At 29.7% G+C, this 27,264-nt stretch overlaps 1 protein-coding gene across 1 annotated transcript; it reads right to left on the reverse strand.

The window, feature by feature from the left end:
- Positions 1–175: 175 nt before the first annotated feature.
- Positions 176–13,143, reverse strand: LOC105223562 (sarcoplasmic calcium-binding protein). Its single transcript, XM_049455006.1, has 5 exons — positions 12,464–13,143; positions 4,238–4,446; positions 3,438–3,510; positions 816–1,124; positions 176–740 (listed from the first exon to the last, which is right to left on the reverse strand). Exons 1-5 carry the CDS (start codon positions 12,578–12,580, stop codon positions 510–512), a joined length of 939 nt encoding a protein of 312 aa, XP_049310963.1. The 5' UTR covers positions 12,581–13,143; the 3' UTR covers positions 176–509.
- Positions 13,144–27,264: the final 14,121 nt, after the last annotated feature.

The raw sequence follows: 27,264 nt of genomic DNA on the forward strand, positions 1-27,264 counted from the left end.
AGTTTCCACGTCATTCGTTTCTAAACAACCGGAATGGACCTGGATTTTTATCCGGCCAAGAACTGTCATCCCGGCACCCTGCCTCGAAATTACTTAAGTTATTTTTTCCGACGCTACAACAACAACAACCTTCCTTTACTCACAATTTCTTTTTTTTGAAATAAAACGAATAATGTTTGTGTTTTTTAATTTCGTTTTCTTCTTTTCTTCCTTCTCTTTTTCGCTTTCTTACGTGATTCATTAAATTGTCTTATATGATATACAATAAACTGCTTAAAGTCGCCACGTTCGTACGAACGCAGCGTTACCGTTATAAAAATAAATGTATTAACATAAAATAATAGTCTTAGCAAAGGGTTTCCTCCATAGATGTCGTCGTTGAAAATACCAAATTGCTCCGAGACACTTTGCATGCAGAGTATGTAGAGTATATATTGCGCACGATGTAGATCGTGAAATTTGCCGCGCGCCAACAACTCCAACACAGCGGTGTACGCATGTTCAACAAGTCAATGATCGATCAATGGACCCCAGAACATTTTCGATATTTTCGTCTCGTCTTCGGTTAAGAAATATTGACGTCCCAAATGTAGAAACTCCTTTAAGGACAATTGGCCATCGCCATTTTTGTCTATCACAGCAAAAGAAATAGCAGCATCTTCATCAGAAAGACCCAGACAGCGGAAGAACAGTTTATACTGTTCGAGATCCAAGTGGCCAGTGTGATCATAATCAACGGCCTGCAAGTAAAAAAACAACGAACAACATGCATTACTTAACTGTAATTAAATATTAATTAGTTACAAAGTAATTACCTTGAATAAATAGGGCAAAAAGCGTCCAATGCGCTTCTCCAACTGTTCGTCGTTGAGACGATGATGCACCTCCACCAAGAACTGCTCGGCAGTCACTAAATTATAAGGCGTAATTTCGCCGAATTGCTCCACCCACGTTTGACGCATGACCTCCTCGAACTCGGCCGACATCTCGGGCGTGAGATGACCCAAGTCCGTGAAGCGTTTGGCAATCAATTTGTAGTCGTCGAATGAGACAACGCCATCGCGATTGACGTCGAGTATGCGGTGGAGCGTGCGCATTTTGCGACGCCAGAACTCGGAATCGCCCTGTAATGAGAGAAGAGAGAGATGGAGAGTTAAAAACTTGCTTGTGGGAAAATTATATATCAGGCTTATATTTAAAAATTAATTTAAGTAATCATATTTGAAAAATTTTTATATTTAATATTATAATATTTATTTCATAAAAAAATTAAAAAAAAAAATAAACCAATTTAATTTAATTAAAAAATTAATTTAATAAAAAAATTTACAATTAATTTTTAATTAATTAATTTTAATTTGTTTAATTTTAAAAATTAATTTTTAATTTAATAATTTAATAAAAATTTTTTTAATTAAATTTTTAAATTACTTTAATTTTATTCTAATTAAATTAATTATTAAAATTAATAAATTCCAAAATTAAAATTAATTTTTTTTAAATTTAATTATTAATTTTTTTGTTATCTTTTTTTTTAAAACTAAAAATAACTTTAATTCCAGTACTTTTACCCTAAAACTTTTATTTAAAATTAATTAAGAAAATAATTAAAATTAAATTTAAAAAAATAACAAAAAAATTATTTAAAAAATAAAAAAATTAAAAATTTTTTAAACTAAAAAAATTATTTAATTTAAAAAAAAAATTTAATTTTTAATAATATAAAATTTTAATTAATTTTTATTATTTTTTTTTTTTTTTTTCAGTTTTTTTTATATTTAAAAATTATAATTAAAAAATAACTTAGTTTAATTTTTTATTTTAATTTTTTTCTTTCATATTTTATATATGTATAATTAATTTTCTTAATTTTAGTTTATGCAAAGTTATTTACTTTTCAAAAAAACTAAACTCGTTCAGCGCATGCAAATTTTTGCTTAGAAACTAGTTAAAAAGCCGACATATTAATGGCTGACAAGCCACGCTTAAATAGCGAAACAATACAGTTTCAGTCTGCTTTTTTGTTGCTTTAGCGTCTCCTTAAACTAATTAAAAATCGGCATGTGTTTTGGACTTTTTAAGCATACAGAAAGCATCCGAAACACGCTTATTGGCATAGATGGAATAGGGCAAAAGCAAAAAAAAAATTTTTTGAAATAAATTAAAAATATAAAAAGTAAAAAATATATAAATATACAAATGAATTATAAAATTATACAAAAACTTAATAAAAAATACAAAAACAATTAATAAAAAAAAATAGTTTATTAAACGCAGAAACAAAAATTTATTTGAACTGGTTTTCAGAGCTATCGTCTAGGTAATATGAAAAAATTATTCAAATGAACTTTGTATTTATATAAAAACAAAATCAGCAAACTGGTTATAACTGTGCCCAGACTATGTCTGCTCTATAGAAATTTATATTAAAAAAATAACAAGTGTTACCAGATACATTAATTTAAATTCTGCATAAAAATAAAATAAATTAATAGTGCAAAACTCGTTTAAAGTAAAAAATGCTTATTTTTTATTTGATTTAATCATTTTAAAATATAAAAAAAAAACAATATTTTTTTTATTAAAACTTCTATTTAAACGAATTAAAGAACAACAACACAACTAAAATAGTTTGAAAGAAAAAAATTAATAAAAATGTATTTGGAAAAAAAACTTTAAACAGTTATATTAAACAAAAAGAAATTAAGAATAATAATACAACTAAAATAATTTGAAAAAATAATAATGTTAATAACAACTAAAAAAAAGAAATTTTTTATAAAAGTATAAGTATTTATATTAATAATATTATTAGTAATTATATTAAAAAAAATTAAACCTTATAATAAAACAAATATATAAAAATAATAATATACATATGTGACCTGGTCTACGGAAAGGGGGCTTAGGTGTCAAAAAATTAATTTTTCACTTTTTAGTTGATTCGGATGTTGAGTTGAGTTGTTTATTTTTAACATTTTTTTTTCAAAAAAAAAACATTTTCGCACGTTAGCTCCCTTTTCGTAGATCAGGTCATATATATACAATATAAAATAATTTGAAAAAAAAATTAATGTTAATAAAAATTTATTTTAGCAATAAAATAATTTCAAAAAGGCATATTTAAAAAAAGTTAAAACTTATATTGAAAAAAAACTAAAGAACAACTAATATAATTAAAAAAAAGATTGTAAATATTAATAAAAATTTAATTTAAAAAAATTATAAAAAAAATAATAAAATTTAATTAAATAAAAATACAACTTAATAAGTCTATTAATTGTTAATAATTTTAAAATATTTTATTTTTTTTTTATTTAATAAATATTTCCTTTATAGTATTTTTAAATATATGTATGCATATATAAAAAAAAATTTAATTTTGCTTATTTTAAAAAAATTATTATTTAAATTTATTTTTATCAAAGAATGCTTACCCTAGCACTGTACTTGGCGCGTACGCTCGCACGTTTTTGTTCAAATTCATCGTCGGAATCCGAATCGCTATCACTGCAAAGGAAAAGATATAATCATTATTACATTGAATTAAAAAGAAAATATATATATGTATATAGTTTTTTTTAGTATATATTACTTGTAGTTTATTTCTAAACTGGCCAAAATTACAAAAAATAATAATTTTTACATTAAAAAAAAAAAAAAAATAATAATAAATATATGTATATTTAAAATATAATTTTTAAGAATTAAATTTTTTTTAATATTATTACTCCTTTTTTAAATATATTTTATATATTTTTTTAAATATAATGATAATGAATATATATTTTCTTAACATATTTTTTTTTACAAAAACTTACATGTTTCTAAACTGGCCATAATTACAAAAAATAATAATTTTTACATTAAAAAATAATAATAATGAATATATGTATATTTATAATATATAGTTTTTTTTATTTTTTTTTTTTTAAATATAATGATAATGAATATTTTCTTAATATAATTTTTCTTTTACATAAACTTATTTCTTTTTTTTTTGTGAATTTAAAAATTAATGAATTTATTAAAGAATTATTTATAAAAAGTATTTATAAGCGACTTCAAGTATATTTTTGTAATTTATAGCTGAAATACCTGTCACTGTAGTTATTGTATTTTAAAGGTAGTATATATATTTATAACTGAATTTTCTTAATAAATAAATAGACATTTGTATTCAAATCCCAACAAAGAAATCTTCAGTCTATCTGTGCTTTCGTCTGAGTTTACTCACCTTTCTTCGTCACGCTTTGATGATGCTACAGTGGACACCTGTTTCTTCGAGCTACTTTTACGCTTGTTTAAATACGAATTATTCACCCTGGGCTTCAACAGACAATAGCTGCCGTTGCAGACGGGTCTCATAAAACCAGCTGTGGGCAGCGTTGCAGCGTTGATAGCTGTGCAAGTCGAGCGATGCTGTACAAGTGCAACGGTGGAATGCTGCAATGAACAAAGAAGCAGTGAACTGATTAATTTGTGGAGAAAACGGCGGATGAATAATAGCTGTAAGAACAAAGAACTGTAATATACATATGAGTGAACAGGTGGTTCGATGGGAATAAAGAAAATTGTTTGATGAGTTGATTAACGCACTGGAAATATTTCAAATTAGATTTAAAAAGTCAACAAACTAGCTTAAATGAGTAATGTTAATGTGTTTGAAGAAATTTCTTATTTTTATTTTTTATATTAAATTTTGTTTACAAAGTCGCATAACCTCACTTTCTCTATAAACGTACACATTGCAAACAAAAATTATATAAATTTTGTATTTACATACATACGTATATTTTCATATAATTCGTAAAATCGAAAACGAAAATTGTATTTTCAGTTCCAATACAAATAAATAATGCGTTTTCACAAGTCACGCCAACTTTGTAAATATTATAACTGTATTGTGCTTCAAATTTGACTGCTCTGGTTTGGTGATTATCAAATTAGCGTATGTCATTGCAATTGGAATGGAATGCATCGACTCCCAAGTGAGCATAAACGTATTTGCTTTCACATACTATTACACACTCAATAAGCAAAGTGAGGTTATGTAATATTTGTGCCCTTAATTTATGTACATACATATGTGATTTGTACATATGTATGTAGTTCAATGATCAAATAGTGGACACGTGGACATTACTCTATACTAAATGAATTTGGTAAGCATACATACAAACATACAAATGCTTGTACAAACATTTTTATACATAAAATAAGAAAAATCGTTAACATGACTTGCACCAAAGCCATAATACCCTTCACAAATACAAAAGGTTCCTTTCAAGATGAATAAAGTTTTAGTTTTCTTTTCAAGAACTTGATTCCAATCGTTCAGTTTCTATGGCAGCTATGCTCTAGTGGTCTGCTATCGGTAATTTCGACAAATGATCAGCTTCTTGGGCAGGGAAGAATTTTTTTTATTACATTTTATATTTTTTTAGTTTTGTTTTTGTTCACTTATTACATTTTTTTTAATAAAATATAGTTTATAATTTTTTATTTAATTTATATTGTATTATTTTAATTTATGTAAACTATTTTATCTGGGCAATTTAATTTTGTTTTGTTCATTTCAAAATAGCAAAACTGTATTTATTTTCTTTGAAATTGCCTTTTAATTGACATCTTCTCATTTTCTCTTTGGTTTTTGTTTTTGTACTACAATAGGGCAATAATTTAGTTTGTTTACTTCAACGTAGCGCCGGTTTCGAAAGTATTTATTTGCCAAGTTTTCTGGCACAAGGCACACGCTTATATATGTAAGTACATACATATACGCATATATGCAAATGTCGTGTGTTGTCGTTTACGAAGCATCTACAAGCGCCGTTAATCCATTTGGCTGGTTGCCAGTTATGAAAACAAAAGACTTCAACAAAAGCAACGAACTTGCGTCGAAATGCTGGTATGTACATATGTATATATAGTCATGTAACTATGTATATATGCCTATATAACTATGTATATATCGTATATTTATTTATTTGAATTAAATGCTTAACTGTTGCTTATCGCTACGAGTATTTCATGCACACGCACTCCCATTTCTATACTCGTATTTATGTTCATTAATACAATATGTGTAGACTTTCCCAAAAGCCGAATTTTATGTTGTTTACCGTTGAAAAATGCAACCAAAACAAACTTTCTTCATGTCAAAAAAATTACGGTTAATTTTGTTTACTTCAAAGTTCATTGACTGCACGAAGTTAATTAAAATGTGTGTCATGTGCAACTATTCGGAACTAATGAATGTTTTGTTTACTAACTTTGAAGGCGATTTAATTAATATATTGTGGTTTCATATGGCAGGAATACTTATTAACTATGTACAGTTACATTGTAAGAGACTTAATTATATTGATATTTCTTACTTTTTTATTTATTTATTTTTTTTTTCTATTTTTTTTTTTTTTTTTGTTAAACATATTTATTTTTTTTAACTATTTTTGCGCGTAGTATGTGGCTTTGAAAGGCCTATTTTATATAAATGGGGGTGCTGATAAGCGAATTTAAATTTGAGCGGGTCATATGCATATACTTATATAAAGAAAAATATATAAAGAAAACCAAAATGCAAAAAATGTTAAATGCAAAAAAAAGAAATATAATGCTTTTGTTTCAAAATATAAAAATTAAAAATTTTATAAGCTAAAAATCGATTCAAAATAACAAAAAGGAAAAACATAAGTGTGGTTGCAAGCATTAAAATGTTAAAAAATAAGAAACTTTAAGAATAATAAGTATCAAATAAAACTAATTCAAATATAAAAAAATATATAATTCAATTAAAAAATAGTATATATCAAATATTTTATAAAATTATAATTTATTATAAATTAATTTTAATAAAAAATATTAAATTAAAATATTTTACAAAATTATAGTTTATTTTAACTAAATTTTAATAAAAAATATTAATATTAATTAATTCTTTGGCTAATTTTTTATGTATTTTGTTTTTTTCTTATTTTTTATATAATATTTTTGTTATTTTTTCGTAATATGTTTTTTTATACCTTTTTATAATTTTTTATATTTTTTTTATAATCTTTTTATAACTTTTTTTTATACTTTTTTAAATTTTTTATGATATTTTCTATACTTCTTAATAATTTTTTATTTGTCTGCGCATTTGAGACACTTTAAACCCATTTATTGTTTACGGCTGTCAATAAGCACATATTCATCTGCATACATACATACAAACATACTTATGCTGTCAAGTAGCAAAAATAAAATATTTTTAAGTGCAAACATGAAATAAGTGGAGAAACAAATAGTGTTTATATAAATTTTTTTGCAATGGCTAATACTCCAAAAAGCAGAAAACAAAAATATTTACACTTTTAAATAAAGTTTGTATTTCTAATGGGTTTTTACAGTTATTTTCGCTTCACCCGTTATTTGCTGAAGTGGCGAGAGCGCAAGTGTTTTGACTGGTTTTTCTATAGTTTTGTTTTCGTTTTTTTATTTTATTTATTTTGTTTTTGTTTTATATTTATTTTGTTTTTGTTTTATATATATATTTTTGTTTTTGTTTTATTTTTTTTGTTTTTGTTTTATAAATTTTTGCTCGAAGGCATAATGGTTGTGCAAATTTGAGTTTTACAAATAATATTATTTGCGACTTAAAAAAAAATATATACATACATATGTATATTTAATAAGCAGATATATATTTATTTAGGATTTTGGTGAGGTTTTTTTATAAAGAAATTTAAATTTTTTTTCTTAAATACAATTCCTTTATTACTTATTTATTAGAAAATTAAATTAATTTTATGATAAACATAAAAGAGATAGAAAAAATATATAAAAAAAAAACTAAAAAATAAACTTAAAATTTTTTTAAAAATAAAAAATTGTAACAAAAAAGCTTAAACTATACAAAATATGTATAAAAAATAGTAGGAATAGATTTAAAATATTTTTTTTTTTAATTAAAATTTTAATTAAAACCAAAGCTTAACTATAATTAACTTAACTTAACTATATTTAGAATTCTGTTCATAAATGTTTTGTAATATTATATTGGTATATATTTCTTTAGTGTTTTCAATGCTGATTCTAAAAAATATAAACAAATATTTTAGTTAAAAAACTTAATTTCTTCATTAATTACTTCATTTTTTTCTTTTAATTAAAATTACAAAAAATATATATTAATTTTTAATGCCTTTAATAGTATCTTAATTTAATTTTCCTTTTAAATAAAATAAATATAATATTTTACCGAAATTTTTCAAGTTCATTAAATTTTTTTTTTTTTGTATTTTTAATTTTATGATTTTTTTATATTTTTAATTTTATGATTGGTTTTTTATTATTATATAATATATATATTTTGTTATATATTTCATATTATATTTTTTTTTATTTTTTACTATTAAATCATTACAGTTTTTTATGTATTTTTAATTTTATAATATATGTATGTACATATTTTCATTTAAATTTTTTTTTTATATAATGTATATAATTTAATATATGTTTTTTTGTTTTTAATTTTTTTCCAATTTTTAATCACCTTTGCTCATGACCGTATAGATACTCCTGCATATACATATGTACATACATATACCCACAAACATACATCCATACATATTGATTCAGCAAATTATTCAAAAGACCTCGATTTCTTCTTTTCAATTCGCATGCCCGCCGAATGCCACACGCAAAATACAAAGGCAACAACAATAGCAACGGTTTAATGAAGGCACCAGCAACAATTTTTTATTAATGAAAAAACAAAAAAGCGGAAATTTTGTACCTTAAACCGTGAAGCGACTCAAAACAAAGATTTTGGAGCGTAAAGTCTGTTGTTCATAACAAGCATATACTAAAAAGTGACCCAAAAGGAAATTGAAGGAGGTTAAAACACTTAACTGTCATAAACAAGGTTAAAAATTATAAGGCTTAAGGTAATGGGTTAGAGCTTATTATTTACAAAATTATCTCTTCTTACTTTTTCAATACTTATTTTGTATTTTTATAATTTTTTTTTATTAATCTTTCAATTTAATATTTTATTAATCCTTCATTTTAATATTTTTTTTCTTTAAATTTTTTCACTGTTATATTATTTTTTTTTTTATTTTCCTATTTTGTATTTTTATTGTATTTTTGTATGAATCTTTTTTTTAATTTTTTATTTTTAATATTTTATTTTTTAATATTTTTTTTTCTTTAAATTTTTGCACTGTTATATTATTTTTTTTTTATTTTCCTATTTTGTATTTTTGTATTATATTTTTGTATTAATCTTTTATTTTAATACTTTTTTATTAAATTTTTTTATTCTATATTATTTTCTAGTGCTTTCATTATTATTATTTTTTCCTCATTTTGTATTATTAATTTTTTTAACATTTTTTTTATTAAATTTTTTTATTTTTTATATTATTTTCTGTTCATTAATTTTAGCATCTATTATAATGTATTTTATATAATGTTTTTTCATTTTATTTTATTTTTAAATTTTTCTTTTACATAATTCTTCTTATTTGAATGTAAGTATATTTTATTTTCATTATCTTTATTTTTTTTATTTATTATTTTTTAACATTGTTATTTTTTCATATTATACATATATGTTACTTGACATTTTTTTAAATAATAACTTCCTTATTTGCTTGTATATTTGTGCTATAAAAAATATCCTACAGGGTCTTTAAGTGCTAAGCTGCCACTATTAATCGTTTGCTTTGCATACAACATTGACCTGCTGCTCGCTACTTGTTTTCGTTTATTGTTTAAATAAAACGTTCTTTTGCCGTTCCTGCTGCTACATCAAGGTTTCGAGACTTGAATTTATTAGCAAGGTTTGTGTTAGGTTATCTATGGTAATTTTGTTATTTTTTTTAGAGAAATATGGATTTAGAGACATATATAATATCTAGTTAAAAATAAAATATAATCAGCAACATTTATGGCTTCAAAGCCTTTTCTAGAAAAATTCCGAAAAATCGAGAGAGCAGTTGGGAAATATATGCCTCCACAATCAAAAATTTTGTAAAGGCAAAACAACATCAACTACATATGATACATACATACATATGTATATTAAAAACTCAAAACACGAACACGTGTTCGGCAGAAGGCAAAAAAACGTTATAATAAATTTATTCATATACTTATATGTTTGAGTACAAATGCAACCCTGTCTAGTGATAAAGTAAGCCTAATAACCAAATAGGTCGACAATACCCGAAGAATGAAAGGAAACCTAAGAAAAAATATTTTCATGTACACTATGACATGCATACATACATGCATATGTAGTTGTGCTTGTATGTATGCAGACTTTACAGATAAAGCGAAACGGGTATGTTTAATCTTTACAAAGTTTTAATATTTCGAAATAGTCAAATATACATGCCAACGAATACAAATTTAAATATACACATGCATATGTATATGTATGTACTCGTACATATGTATGTGCCATGCCATATGTGCTACATGCATGTTTGAATATACATATTACCACATACATATGTATGTACGTTCATATAGATTGGTTTTGAAATTTTCCGCACAATCGAGAACACTCTTCTCTAATGAGTTTGAAGTTGAAAGAAGTATTAGTTATAGTTTTTTTTCGAATAAAACTCATTAAGTGAGGCCGATAAGTGTGTAAGATTAGACATGAGCATGCTATGCACAAAATGTAGCAGACATGTTGTGTTGTGTTCTGTTAAATGCCTGTATGTAAATGCAGATACTGCTAACATAAGGCTTAATTAAAAATGCTTGCCGCAAATATTTTGTTTTTCCTTTTACAATCGCTCAATGCATAAAATCAAAACGTTTGTAGAAAAAAAAATTTATAATTTGTAAAAAAAAATCTTCAAAACAAAAAATTTTTTGTAGCAAAAATACATATTTTTGGCATTTATAAAAAAATAATTTATGAACTTTTCACACTTTTTGTAAAATTTGTTATATAATATTTAGAGCAAAAATATTTTTTAGAATAATTGTATTTTAAAGTTTTCTTATAAATAGAAATGTGCAATAAAAAAAACAAAAATTAACGAATAAAACTTTAAAATCTTTAAAAAAAAAATATACATATTTTTATAAATATTTGGTAATTTCATGTTTTTTAATAGAATTTAAAAATTTTTTAAATTTTTTCTTATACATACTTTGAAATTGCCAAAAAATAAAAAAACAAAAGGAAAAACTTGAAACTTTTTTCAACAATTTTTTTTTTAATTTTGGTAATTTCTGTAAAATTTATTAAATTTGTAATTATTTAACGTAAACATATCTTTAAAAATAACTTTATCTGAAAATTTTCCTGTAATTAAAAGTTCGCAAAAAATAAAATACGAAAAAGAAAACAAAAAAAATATAAAAATTTTAATATTTTCCACCAACAATTTTTTTTGTTGTTTTTTTAAATCAATTGTTTGTAAATAAATTTGCATTTATTTTTAATTTTTTTTTTTTTTATATTTTTTTTTTTTAAATAATAAACAATTTTTAATTAATAATTGATTTTAATTTTCTATTAAAAAAAAAAAATTAATTAAAAAATGTAATGTAATTTAAAAAAATATTAATAACAAATATAAACTAATTTATAAACAACTGATTCAAAAAAATATTGTTTTTATATTTATAAATAATTTTTTTTTAATTTACCACAAGCAAATTTTAATTAATATTTTTTTAATAAAACATAAAAATTGTTTTATTATAAAAACAAAAAAATTATAAAATTTCGATACTTAAAATAAACTAAGTAATAATTATAAAAAATTAATTAGTGTTAATTAATTTTTCCAATTATTATTTTTTTATAAATTAATTTAAATTTATTTTTTATAACATTTCTTAAAAAAATTTACTAAAATTTTAATTATTTTTATTTATGTATATCAATTGTTTAATAAATTTAAAAGCAAAATTATTTTAATTATTTTTTTAATTTCAAAACTATAAATTTTTTTAATTGATTTATTTTTTTTTATTAAAAAAAACATTATGTATATTGAATGTTATTGTAGAATTTTATTTGTATACGAAGCTAAGCTAAGCTAAGAATACCAAAATAGTTAAAAAAAAATTCTCAAAACAAAAGCGACCTGCATTAATAAGATCTACTGTATGTGAACCCACCCTTTCTTAAGTATCAGTATCATAAAAAATTTTTATTTTGAAATTTATTAATCTATATACATACATATATGTATATAAAAAAAACAGGAAAATGTAGCAATTAAAATTAAAATGTATATAAATTAACACCCAAACACAAAAGTATGCGTACATGGCTAAAAACTATAAACGTTCTCACTTGTTACGCGCAGTTGATAACAATAATTATATTAATTTTATATTATGTATTTAATTTTTTATTTTTTTTTTACTTCCAATTTTTGTTTTTACCAAACCCATACTTTTGTGCACGACTGTAGCATGTAAAGCATATCTTCAAACTTACATTGCCTTCAATGTCCATGAAACAATGGGAGATTGCAGCATTGCCCACGGCGATGCTGCGTTCCAGCATTTCTTTGGAAGTGCGCAAAAAGCCACGGCTCATAATTGCAAAAGCCATTTTGTTGTGTTAGCTTTTCGTTTACAACACGATATTAAAAACGCCAACTTTTTGATGGAAATAATAGGCAGGTATTTGAAAGACGCACACACAGAAAAACACTGCAGACACTATCAGGATAGTAAGTGTGTGATCATTTAAAATGTGTTTGCTTTATTTGGCAGCGGTTTGAAAATTCGAAAACAGATTTTGAAATTTCAAGCAATAGTTTTAATGTTTTTAAGCGTTAAGCTTACACAATTTGCAGTCACTGTTCTCTTTTAATAATTTTTTGTTAAAAATAATTTTCGAAAACTTGAAAAATTCACAACGACAAATTTTAATTTGGTTTTGCGCAGTTTTTACACTGTTTTTATTTTCGAAACTCTTTTCACAACACAATTGAAACACTTTTTCGCTTTCTTTTTTCTTAGAAAATTTTCAATTTCTTGTGATAGTTTTTACTTTGATTGCAAGTTTATATGTTGAGTTGTTTGCTTTATGGTTGAGTATTGAAACTCTCGCAGTTTTTTGGGAAATAGTACGACTGTTCGCTTCAGCGTTCGAATACAATTTGAACGAAACTCCTAGGCGGCACGCACGAATAAACCCCTGCCACGCTGCCCAAAAGCGCAGCTGGCGTTACAACGCAGTCAACGACGGCAGCATGAAGAGCAGCGACAGAGTTGTTGTTTATGGCTTTGCCGCCACACACACGTACACACGTGGAGTATATAGAGGAACTGGAAACATACATATGATTGTATGAGTGTTCAAATGTGTGTATGTTTGCGCACGTATGTATATGTATCTGATTGTACGTCTGTATATGTGTATTTAGTGAGCGGTGGCACAATAAAGGTATTAAGTCAAAAAAACAGACGCGAAAAGAAGGGTGTAACAATTGGAAACAAAAACAAAGCGAATATATAACTTTATGTGTATATATTCACAAGTATATGTATGTATGTACATTCATACATATGTATGTCTGCATAAATTTGTAACTTGGAGTAAAAGAAAATATGTGTACAAAATAAAAGCGACAACAGAGCCAACTCCGATTTGACTGGAATACAAATTTTTATAAGTGCAAATATACATACATACATAGATATGTATGTACATAAGTACATATAAGTATTTGGATCCAGAAGCCTTCTAAAGTAGAAATTGCTACTTTATACATATATATATATATTTTTTTGTATGTACATACAGACACATATGTATATGTATATACATTGTTTTACAATGATTTTATAATTTAAAACACGTGTTTTGAACTAGAAGATTAATTTATACACACATAATCTAACATTAGTAAAATTTACACACACTAACAAAATTTTTCGCGAATAGACAAAAAGAAAAAATAAAAGAAAAGAAAATAAGCAAATAAGAATACAAAAAGAAAAGAAAACGTAAACTCGGCTTCGCAAAAATAATAGGAAAAATAAAGAATTTAATGATAAAAGTAGGCAATAAGTCAGGCTTAGCACACCCGATCTTGGTGGCCACACCAAACCGTTGTTTTTTCTGTATAAAATGACAGCTCTTGAATCTCTTCAGGTTGATCTTCCTCCCAAATGCATCAATTTTACTTGTTTACATGCCCATTGCGCCAGAAATGGACCTCATCGCTGAACAAAATTTGGCTCGAAAACGTCGGATCTACTTGGAACTTTTCAAGAGCCCAAAGAACAAAGAAATATCACTTGGGAAGCTCGAGGTTGTACAAACTGTATTTTTTTCGCTTTCAATTTAAGATATGGACGTAAAATGCGCCAAGTCATTCCATAAGTCTTTACTGCGAACGACGCCGAATCGACTCTCCACGGTCTTTGTATACACTCTCAGGTACAGCTGCTATATTTGCTTCACTGCGTGCTGGATTATCCAATAATGAATCCTGGATCTCAAGATGGGTGATGATGTTGCGAATAGTATGCTCAGTAGACCGATTATGTTGTTCATAAGTTGAGCGAAGCACGTGAATTTTCGTAATAAAGCTGAATGATTTATAAATATTGTTCAAGCATAAGTCCTTCTATTATGATTTGCCAAACAATACTAAACAAAAATAACATGCCTCACGAGTGATATGTCAAAAAAAAAGGATATTAAAAAACGTGCCTCTCCTTGAATCACCCGTTATAACAAACAAAAATGAGATTTGTTCCAAATTAGGCAATAATAGATATATACCGGGTCCAAGTTTTTGCAATTGAAACACATTTTTGTTTTAATAAAGTCAATGTTATGTAACCATCACAAATGTGGCAAAAATACTTTTAAAGAGTCGTACTTATTGTTAACCTAATATTTTAAACATCATAGCGAATTGAGGGTTCTGAGTTCACCGAAAATATTATTCCAAAAAATGCCAAAAAATCTAAATTTTTTGCAAAAATAAGGTAAGAGTGGCTACAAAGCTAGTGGTTGTCCGCGAAGCACAGTGAAAAATCCGATTTTTGTTATTTTCCTTGCCAATATGGCACGGGCCCCTGGAGTCTTAGCTGCACCCTAAACATTGCTTTGCGAAATGCTATTTCCATGGCCTAGAGAACGTTTTCATGTCTCTCAATGATCTAGATTCAATGCGCCAAGTTGCAATTGAGCCTACATTAAAATAGCAATGAAAATCATTTTCTAGTATTTCTTTCCCCAAGAGTTCGTGCTTAGCAGTTACAACTTTTGTAAATATACATATACATACATATGTATGTATATACATATAGGTATATAAATGTCTGTAAATATGTATATAAGTATTTATGTAATCAAAACGCCGACTTATCACATCAGTCAATGCCTGCCGAAGTGATAAGCCGCCCAAAAGAGCACATGTATGTAATCATATGTGTAGGTGTGTGCCTGCGTGCAGTGCGACAGCAAACGAATCAGCCTCTAAATTAAAAAATATAAGCAAAAACAACAGCAACACACCAGATAATATATGACCGCATATTGAATGCGAGAAGACGAATTTCATTTTAATGGAAACTAGGTCACACGCATACATGCATGAAAATGTGCTGCAATAGATTGAGAAGCTAAGTATATGTATATTTGTATGTAAATATGTATATATTTACAATGGACAAGTATTTAAAAAAACATAAACATGAATAAACACCGTCATATATAAAACATATACATTGACATATGTGTAGATATGTATTTATAAATACTTGTAAGTAAAAGTTGAGAACAAGTGTGGCATAAAAATCTAGAATTATAAAATAAATATGTATGTCTTTCCCTTAACTTCCGCACATACATACACATATTTATATAACAATACAAACATATATGCACTAATACTAATCCAAACATACATACATATATATATTTATTTTATACCAAAAAAAGTTCAATAAGTACAACAGAAAAACATTTTTACACACACCCACATACAAGCACACTCATACAAACATACAAAAATAAAACAACAAAGCAACAAACAACGTCAATAAACCGCTAAAATGAAAACAAAATTAGTATAGACAAACATACAATTGTTTATGCGTCTGTATGTGCAAACATTTCTTGCCGAAATAAGTTTGTGTTCAAGTTTCTCTTGTTGTTGCTGTTGTTATTTTAGGAAATACGGTAGTTGTTTGTTTGATTTATATCCAACTATCAAATTTGATATTAAATTAAAATTATATACCAAGAATTGTGTGTCTACATGACTGCCGGCACTGGAACTTGTGCAAGAAACATACATACATATGTATGTATGTATGCTCACATATTTGTATGTATGCAAGTATGCGCATGCCATTCACAGTTTTTTTGGCACAATAACTTGCCGTTGCTTTATTTTTGCAGTTATTTATTAAAAAGCAATCACGTAATATTTTTGCACAAGGTAAGTCTCATAAAGCATCACGACACATCGCAAAAATTATAGCCATTGACGTGCAAAATGGCAGCTAGACAGCTTGTTTTTTTTTAAGTAGACAAGCATCAAAAGCCGAAGTGCAAAACTTCAATCCGCTGAACCTAACCTACTTTCAATTCCAGACTCTCCCTCGGAACCAACTGATTAAGTATCACTTCCTGGGAGTGATAAGATATTTAACTCTCTTCTATGGCACGGACTGACGGACGCTTAATCTGCTCTATATGTAAGTATGTCTCAGTTTCATGATTGAGGCTACCATTTCGCCGCCAGCTTTCCAGTTGTTAGTGGACTGACATAAGTATACATAAGTGTCGTCAAATTTTCAACCGTAAAACTTACACCGAGTGTTTTTTCACGTTTTTACCTTGTACTTAGAAACCAAGGCAATAAAAGAATATACTTGTACATACATATGCTCAGAGTCTTCAAACCCCTCTGAACACGTCGGGCGTAAAGCATGTCCATTTAGTATTTTGGGTATTTAAAAATCCAGGTCTCCACGTCATCTCTCTATCCACGAACTTATGTCCGGTATCACCGCTTTTATACCCGCTCGTAATCCTCACCCTGGATGTCAATGGGCGTCGTACTGCCTATTACTTCAGCAGAATCGCTTGATATTGTTCGGAAAGCTCTGATAACCCTTAGTGCCAACAGCCCGTGCAATGTGCTTAATTGTCTGACATATGTATGTATGCTTTAGTGCCTAGCGCCTAGATCCATATTGGAAACGTATAGAATACAACCTCATTACCTTTGCGAGTAAAAATCGCCGGCTTGAACGCACGCCGCCTTTATTTTCCATCATTCTTGATAAGACGTTAGGATTTTATTCTCTTTACCTGCAGTGTATACGAGGTGATCCTTAAATTTGAGCCTTGAGTCTATTATTACTCCTAGATACTTTAGTTGTGGCTGTAAATGAATCTCACACTCCCCTATGGTGAGTGATTTACTTTCATTCACGTTTCTAGTACTTATGTGCTAGACTGTATATACATATGTACATATATGCGTGACTTATGTATGCACTTACATAAAAGGGTAGTCAAATTGCATACAGCTCATCGTTCCATCGATTATTAGCGGTATTTGCCGTGGCCAACGCGCCAAGGACGATAAATTTTTCTCTGAACTTTTCTCTCGAAAACTCGCAACATCGACTCATCAGTTGTTGTCATCGTCCATGATTCTGAACCATATAGCAGAACGGCAATAATGAGTCACTTATAGAGGTTGGTTCTTATTCGTTGAGAGAGGACTTTACTTCTCAATTGTCTACTTAGTCCGTAGCACAGTTAATACTGGTTCCAAAATAGCCGAAAAAGTCTATGGCTTCGAAGTTATGACTATCAACAGTGACGTCGGAGCCAAGTCCCAAATGCTACGACTGTTTATTTGATGACAGGAGATATTACGTCTTGTTTACTACCAGACCCATTTGTCATTCGCTTCCTTATTTAGTCTGAAGAAAGCAGAATTAACGGCGTGGGTGTTGAGGCCAATGATATCAATGTCATCGGCATACACCAGCCGCTGTACACTCTTATAAAAGGTTATACCTTCTCTACTTAGCACGTAGCTCGTATTTTTTTCTTCAGCAATGGATTGAAGAGGTCGCACGATAGGGAATCTCCTTGTCCGAAACCACGCTTGGTATCGAACGGCTCGGAAAGGTCCTTCTCGAGCCTGGCGGAGCTTTTGGTGTTGTTCAACGTCAGTTTACACAGCCGTATTCGTTTTGCGGGGATACCAAGTTCAGACATCGCGGCATAAAGGCAGCTCCTTTTCGTGTTGTTGAAGCTGGCTTTTAATTCGACGAAGAGGTGGTGTGTGTCGATCTTCCTTTCACGGGTATTTTCCATTTAAGATTCAATTTTCGATTTTAGATCCTCCAGGTCTAGGACCACACTGAAAAGGTCCAATCATTTTGTTGATTTGGCTTTCAGTCCCAGTACGCGCGATAGAACTTTAAATGCGATGTTTCCCATTTTGTGGATTGATCAGAACACACTTAAATTCTAATTGTCGGGCACGATTTTGTCCGACCATGTTCTACAAAGAAGCTGATGCATGCTCCTTATTAGTTTTTAGCCGCCGTATTTGAATAGCTCTTCCTTTCCATTGTATTCTATGTATTAGGAATTTTTCTAAGATCGGTCGGTTTTCAACTGTTTAAGTGTTCACCGATTCACTGCGATCTCTATTTCAGCGATTAGTAAATAGCCAGCCTAACTGATGGATTCTGGGAGCCAGAAGTGACCAAAGGTGCTATTCGGAGACTATGCAACCTCAGATAACGAGACACAAAGGCTTCAAAAAGGGAAGAAGAAAATCCTAAGTAGTATTCCTGATAAATTTTAAGAAAATAACTAAGCGGCAAACGATTGCGGGATGGCAGATATTGAAACTACCGCTGATGAATTAAAATCATGAGTTTCGTCTGTTATCTAGACAATTTTCCTTTAAGATATTTTAGGGATTTCATGTTGAAAAATTAGCATTCCAATTGATAATACTGGTAATATAACGAATCTTTATTTATTATATCGCTCTTGTGTCGTGTCTATAGCTCAGCACAACCCCAGCTCGCGAAGAGGTAATAAATAAAGTGTAAATTACCTGCAACCCTTATCAATGAATAAGTTGAAGTTTAGAGTCTAATGGTCGTTTTTAGAAAGAACTGATTCATCGTCTTACGCACTAAATATTCATATGTATGTACATATGTTTGCTAATTCATCATCAACGCCTCTAAAATGTTATCCAGTTGCAGGTGTATTGCTCCTTTGTCCAATTGAAATACCTTTAGGTTTGCACATTTCTTATAACAAGGGCTCGCCTTTTTTGGTTTCAGCATATTCTTTGTAAAATAAATGTTTCAAAAAAACATTTTCCACAATGACAGGTTAAAATTACCACTCCTTAGCCTCTCTTCACATACGCATGCAATACGAATTAAGGTGTGCAATTAATCTGGAATTTTCGCCTTTGTTTAGTCCCTCCATTATTGCTGAACGGAAAACAAGCGCAGCGTGTGACCTTTTCGTATTGCAAAAACTAGCTGCGCATGTACACAGTCTGCTACGCACAGGTATGCGACTCGACCAAAGGCATCAACAAGGTTTGTTGTCTAGAATTTCAAGCGAAGAAATTGCGCAGTTCCATAAACATCAGCTATTCCACCGGTGGAACTTCTTCTGCGAAATTCTGCGCCGCATACACATTCACCTTTTGGCTCATAAACTCACTACACACATACACACATACATACATAGTATCCATACACGCACGAGTGTAAGCATAGCTGTTAAGCCATAAAAAGATTTGCAGCGATATTCCGGCCGGCTTAAAAAAAGTGGCTCAAGCAAGTGTGCGGTGGAAAAAGAAGAGTTTAAAAGAAATATGATAGGAGATATGGATATCTATTATATTTGTACATATGTAACCTATGTACATACATAAGTATGTACATATGTATGATAAGCGAAAGATAGTGATAAAAAAGAGGAGCAGCAAATTTAAAAGTTGAAATGTATTGAGGCAGAAAAACTGGTTTGGATTGTAAACTCTACACAAATAGTACAAAAAGAAATAAGTGGAAGGCATGAGCCCTAGCTAACTGACATTGTAACACAGGTAAACACTTAACTATATATGTACATACATTATTATTATTTAGCTACACAATTGTAATATAAAAGTATCCACAAAATCTGTGGCTGGAAAAGAAGAGCATAAACCACGACATAAAAGAACAGTGGCACGTCACTAAAAAGGGGCTTATTGGTGTGTAGCACTGTTTTGGGAGCAATTATAAGCACATCCACTTCATTATATTTCCAATTCATTTACAAAAGCAAATTTTATTGACACCTGTCCCTTACTAATTGTTAAAGCTAAACTGACCTTATTTTATTGCAATGATATGTATGTTTCAATTCTACATGCATACATATGTATGTATATATTTATACTAAAAAAGTAGAGAAAATTTCGCACCTTCATATAAACATATGTAGATACTTAAGTAAAAATTGCTACTCTTCATTGCAATTGCTTGATATTTACCATTGACTGACTGCCTGAGTCTAGTTCAAATATTTATATTTTTTCACAGAGACAAAATTATATTTCTTTCAATATTATATCTGAATAAGATATATATATGTACATATGTATAAAAAATGTAGGCCTGTCACTATAAATTGGATTTACCAAAAACTTGTTCATACAAAAAAAATGTTATGTATACATTCATACATATGTATGTGTATTTGTGCGGCAACATAAATATACATATGAATGGTGTTAATTTGTTTACTTTGCATTCACATTTGGTTTCAACATTTCCCGAAAGGTAAAAAAAAATACCTGCCTTCAACAGCGGCGAGACTCCAACGACGAACAAATGGAAGACGCCAGAAAGCAAGCAGTTGGTATATACATATACAAACATACATAAGTATGTATATATTTATTCCAGCGCGTGCAATAAGAAAGTGGTAACAAAACAAAACCACTGTATGCGGATACTTCTATGCATACAAATTCGTAAATATTTTTTTATACGCTTAAGACTATTCACCTTTTAGCAGTTTGTTTTCGTAGTTTCTTATGCCATCTTTTTCTTAAAAAAATTTGGCTGAAAGGGCAGATAATTACATAAGTAGACACAGGTAAATATCATACACAAGCAAACAAGCGAAAATATATATGTAACTACATAAGTACATATATATTTCTATGACAGATTTATATTATTCATGTTAAACCAGTTGTAAATGAGCTTCAATTTAGTTGCCAAAAGAGTTGTCGTTGGCGTCAGTTATTTTCCTTAATGAAATCTTTTGAGCCGAACTTCCGGTTTTAAAAATTGGAGAGCAGTGAACGCCACTTAAAATAATCGATTTAATATTCGATTAAAATGTAACCCTATAACATGTTTTTTTAGGAATTTTTATAGTCAAGGCTGTATTATTTATTTAAGTTTTCATTCTTTTAAGTATATTATGCGCTGAATAACAGAGAGCCAACAAGACATGATATAGAATTGTAAATCCTCAAAACCCTGAAGTAAAGTTTCACTCTAAGAACGGCGCTTTTGTATTCAGCGCCTTATTCAGCTACTATTTTCATTTTAAAAATGGTGCCTTAGTATTCAGCGCCTAATTAAGCTACCATTTTCATTCTAAGGACGGTCTTTTAGTATTCAACGCCTTATTCAGCTACCATTTTCATTCTCAGGGCGACCCTTTAGTATTCAGCGACATATTCAGCTATCATTTTCTTGAGCTGAATAACAAAGAGTCTACAAAATATGGAATTTTAAGAAAATCCTCATGTTTTCTTCTAGTTACAACCATCCGTAATCAGCAATAGCAAGCCTCTGGGTATTTTATTGGTAACAATGTTCACCCAAACTAAGCCAGGATTTTTATATGACGGAAGCGTAAGATCTTTTACCACTATCAATCCTTATAAAGCTTATCCAGCTATATCTGTAAGCAATTATATTTCTCTTGCTCTTTGAGTAAGTGATAGAATCGCAAAATATTTTATATTTCCTCCATGTTTCGATAAATCGGATTCGATAATCTGTATCGGTTCTACCAGGTATCTGACAGAAAAATTGAACTATAGTATTAACGGTCCTATATTTAAAGTTTGAAAAGGATGAAGCCATGTGTAGAAGTTCACGCAAGTGATGAAAGTTCTCTGAGCTCCATTAACTTGGGACTGGCCAGCAACGATTATTTTACATATGGCTCAAACAGCTCACGACTTCCGGTCTTAGCGCAAGTATACTCTGGGTAGCCAAAAACTAAAGTGAGAAGACAAAACATCCCATCCCCAGGGTTGTGCGCTGGGTGCTGGAGCCGCCACGTAAAATATTCCTACCAATTATTTATAATTCAGCTCGATTTGCTTGTAGACAATCGAATCAAGGCAGGCCGAAACACCAAAAGAAGCAAAGAGCTGATGTTTGAAACTTTTCGTTCTGAAACGTTTGCTTTATGGTGAGGAACAGCTTCTATCGTTTCCTCATCTAGACTACACGACACAACAAGTGGTTATGTCCACCCTACTTACATTATGTAAGACCGGATATAGTATATCGCTACCTCATTAAAGTTTTATGTTCCCTTTATAATCTAACTCTATTATATACTTACATACATGTTAGTCTATATGTCCTATACTATACTAATTGTTTGTGGTTGTTCGATTCGCCGCTTTTACGTATCAATCGTACCGAAAACAAGTTCCAAAGTACTCGGCTAAGTACCTGTCAATGCTCTGAAAATTCGTTTGAATACAATTAAACTCGGATAATATTGTGTCCTTGTGCATCGAGGACTATAATACTGAGAGCTCGTACCCACTCAAAAGAAAATAATTTTGATGGCAATCAGAGCTGTAACCCGAGCCAGAAAAGTAAGCGTTCAATACGCCCATAAAAAAAGGAAGCCATAAAACGGTAAATACTAGCGTAAAGTAGAAGACAAAGCAATAAAGACAGTCTGAAAAATGTTGTTGTCTGGCGGCAAACACTTATTATGCGGAGTATTGATTGTAACTCCTGCAGGTTCACAACCTGGCAGACACTCACACCACCCAGAAGCATTGAAAAGGAGGTCAAATTTCGGCGCAGGCGTATCAATCTCCTTGCTAGACACAACTCCTTTTGCTAACGTGCATTTTGCACGTCTGCCATGCTCCTCCGCCCCGTCCGCCGCTTGGATATTCATGCTTGAATTCCATTGAAGAAATTGCGCATCAGCTGTTCAAGTGGCTGGTGGACGTGCTCTAGGTAGTGGAGCCGCGCGCTGGTCACGGCGCAGCTGTCTGCGCTGCCACGCTTCGAGCGGCATATAATGACGCCACCGCGCCGTCAACGCCGGCCGTTAACATCACCGTTGTTAGTGGCGCGTACGCCAACTGTTGACTGTGGTGAATGCGAGTGACGCAGTGCATCGGCGCATGTTCGGTTTCTTTTGCGACGCATAGGCAAAATAGAACTTACGTGCCACAACAAACCAGCAAATACAATAACTGTAAGCTGCATACGACACCAGTTGTTTAAGGGTGTTTGCGGCATTTTTGTTTACCAACACCCAGCAGCATAGTCGCCATATTTTATTCTATGCTGCCCGCTGGAATGCTGGAAAGCGCTGCGCAGTCAGCGGCCAAGGCGTGGAGTTTGAAGTTGTAAACAAAAACAAAGCTTCCAGCGCTCAGACCTCGCAGCTGTTGACGAAGCCAAGTATTCGTTTGAAAGACAGTTGTTATTGGTAACATTTTTGTAAATACATATGTACATTTGTAAGTATGAATGTAAGTATGTATTTTTGAGATGTCTCTCGGAAAGGTATTTCATACACGCGCCAACAAAAAAATAAATTACAAAGGTGTGACCGTATTTATGAGCTTTTTTGGTAAGGTCGTTGGAAATTGTTTGTAAACACTTGTGGTAAATATGCGCACATAAATATGTACCTATGTATGTGTATACACCAAAGTTTCAAAAGAATAAAAATAAATAAAATTATTTAGATATGAAAAAACAACAAATTACAAAAATGGGCAGACAACTTGATGATGGTTTTAATATCTGGATACATACATACTTATGTACATACTTACATATGTACGTGTACGAGGTTTGACAATTAAGTAATGAGACTGATTGCATCGCTCTAGCCCGACATGTCAGCCTGTGACTTTTTTTGTTTCCTAAAACAAAATCGGTGCTCAAAGGAACCCATTTTGAGTCGATTACGAACATCCAGGCGGCCGTGACGAGGGTACTCGCGGACATCCCAGTCGAAGCGTTCCAGAAATGTTACGAAGCATGGAAATCACTGTATAGCTGCCCAAGGGGACTACTTTGAAGAGGATGGCAGAGTTTTAGAATAATTTTCAAATATACCGTTTTTCTGGAATCAGTCTCATTACTTAATTGTCATACCTCATATGTACGTATTAATTTTTCATTATGCTCTTGCCCTTTTAACATTACACCACTTAGAGTTAATACAATTTTAAGTGCTTCCTTCTTCTGTTTTTAATATTCATACATATGTATGTACTTACATATGTGACTATGTACAATATACGAATATAATTAGTATCTAAACGTGCATACATACATATTTACACTGCGACATCTTCAAATTGAATTTATTTTTAATGTGCTCTTTTGCGCGTCGCCAACATGTTTCCATGAAAAAATTCTAAAATCGTTGTGGAAAAAATTGAGCGTCATGCCACACACTTACAAACACACACACTAACACTTATAGATGAATGTGAGTGCATGCACTTTTTTGCCCTTTCCTTGCTGTTTTCCTAGCATCCACACACACATATGCATTTGCATACATGTATTTTTTATTGAAACTAGGGTTAAATTTAATAGCTGCACATCTCCGCGTTGGTCGCTTGCATTTGGTGTGTCTGGTGACCGACCTACTCCTTCATGGATTTCGGATTTCGCTGTGCAACTCGCGTTGGTCTACGTGCGATTTGTAACGAAGTCGGGCGAGCATTTCGATGCAGCAACAAAACAGTAAAAAACCTGCACATATGTAAATATTGCAAAATTGCAAGTGCGAAATTTCATGCACACATACATATAAATACTTCCATACATACATACATATATGGTAATGTACGTGCCAATAATTGCGCTTGCATAGCGAGTAGAAAGCAAATAGCAAAACAAAATTGAAAAATTTAAGTGAAGCCGGCTTGAAAAGAAAATGGATAAAGAAATAAATAAATTGATAGTCAATGCAACCGGCTTAATTGAAGTAAATTTATTGAGGTTGTCCTCAGCTACTTGTTTTTCATTTTTTGCAAAGGCCACAAGTGACTACACAACTATACATATGTACATATGTATGTATGTATATACATATTAAAATTAGTACAGTATTGTAAAAGTCGATTAATTTATAACACTTGTCCTCTTTCGTTAAAACAGATTAGCGAACTGAGCAAACAACTGGTATAATTAAATAAAAGTAGGGTAGAAAGGGCTCAAATATTTAAAGGAAGTTGCCGAACCGCATAAAACCTGGCATAATATATAAAAAAAAATATCAGCTCAATCTAATAAAAATAAAATATGAAGTGATCAAACCAATTCAATGAGGCTGCCATATCGAACAAAAACTGGTATAAATCAAGAAATCTGGCATTACTAAATATTAAATTTGCAGAGGTCAAACCAATTTAATGGTGCTGCCGTAATGAACCAAAAAATTATGTAAATAAATAACTGGTATAAAAATAAAAACTGGTATAATTACTTAAAATAGTACTGAAAGAGGTCAAATCAATTAAATTAATGAAATAATAGTAGAATTGAAAGAAGTCAAATAATTTAAATGAAGTTGGCGAGTTGAACCAATCATTGGTATAAATGAAAAGGCTGACATATTCAAATAGAATTAAAATATGAAGATGTCTAATCATTTTAAGAAATCGAACAAACAACTGGTATAAATCACGAAGGCTGAAATTACTAATGATGCTGTCGATACGAACAAAAAACTGGTATAAATATAAAACTGGTATAATTATTTAAAATAGTATTGAATGAAGACGAATCATTTGTATTAAGTTGGGAAATGGAAGAAATAGCTGCCATAAATAAAAAACTAGTATAATAAAATAAAAGTAAAATTTAAAGATATAAAAAAAGATGTATATGGTATAAATGAAAAATTACATATATAAATAGAAATAAAATATGAAGACTATAAGAAAACTGCCAAATCAAAAAAACTGGTATAAATCGAAAACCGGTATAATCAAGAAGAGGATGTCAATTAATTTAAATTATATTGACGAATCAAACAATCAACTGGTATAAATTAACAATACTGATATAATAAATGTCAAGAAAAAATTGATATAATAAAACAAGAGTAAAATTGAAAGACTTCATGTGGTATAAACGAACAAAATTACTTAGTAATAAAACCGGCGAATCGAAAAAATAACTGGTATAAATCGTAAACCGGTATAAACAAAGGTCAATTAATTTAAGTTAAGTTGGCGAATCAAATAACTGGTATAAACCAACAATACTGGTATAAATTACTATAATTAAACTGTGAAGAAACAACTGGTATAAAAGTAAACAATTTGCATAATAAAACGGGGCTAGTATAACTAGTGGTCGAATCAGTTTAATAAGGAACCCACATACTCCTTGTGTTAAATAAAACTCCATATCTTTTTTGTTGCATTGGAAAAACGAAAGAGCGAACTACGAACAAAAAGAGCCGAAAAGTTGTACTCGTATATGGAAGGATGGTACTCGTATAAGGAAGATTTTTTGGCTAAGCGACTGAAATAAAGGTTTATCGGGTTGGTTTACATGGAAAAACTTCATGAAATAGCTTCGTAGAGGCGCTAAATATTGGAGAATCCCCTATTTGTGGGATAACAAATTCGTCAACAAAAAATTCGGGGTCTCTTGAGAATTTTTTTCACGGAAACAATCATAGGTTCAGATCATTATCGATCGTTAGACAGAATGGTCCTTAAGCTGACTTACATAAATATAATTTTTGTAAAATCTGTTATAAAATCCGTTGGTAATGACTCAAGCAGCTCACGACTTCCGGCCTTTGACCAAGTATCCTCTGGGTAGCCTAAGAACATCGGTTTGAAGGCGAGCTAAAGTGAGAAGGCGAAATATTCCCTACATAGGGTTGTGCGCTGGGTTTAGGACCCGCCACGTAAAAAAACACCCCCAGTGAATAGTAACAACCAG

This window comes from Bactrocera dorsalis, chromosome 4 (assembly GCF_023373825.1).
Source record: "Bactrocera dorsalis isolate Fly_Bdor chromosome 4, ASM2337382v1, whole genome shotgun sequence".
In the NCBI taxonomy this organism is placed as follows: domain Eukaryota; kingdom Metazoa; phylum Arthropoda; class Insecta; order Diptera; family Tephritidae; genus Bactrocera; species Bactrocera dorsalis.

What these genes read in the sequence shown, in the direction of transcription:
- LOC105223562 (XM_049455006.1), bottom strand. Translation starts at nt 12,580, where the DNA reads ATGGCTTTTGCAATTATGAGCCGTGGCTTTTTGCGCACTTCCAAAGAA. An exon ending in TCAAAGCGTGACGAAGAAAG is followed by an intron (nt 3,511 to 4,237) that starts GTGAGTAAACTC and finishes TTTCCTTTGCAG; the next exon opens with TGATAGCGATTCGGATTCCG. An exon ending in TTTTGCCCTATTTATTCAAG is followed by an intron (nt 741 to 815) that starts GTAATTACTTTG and finishes TTTTACTTGCAG; the next exon opens with GCCGTTGATTATGATCACAC.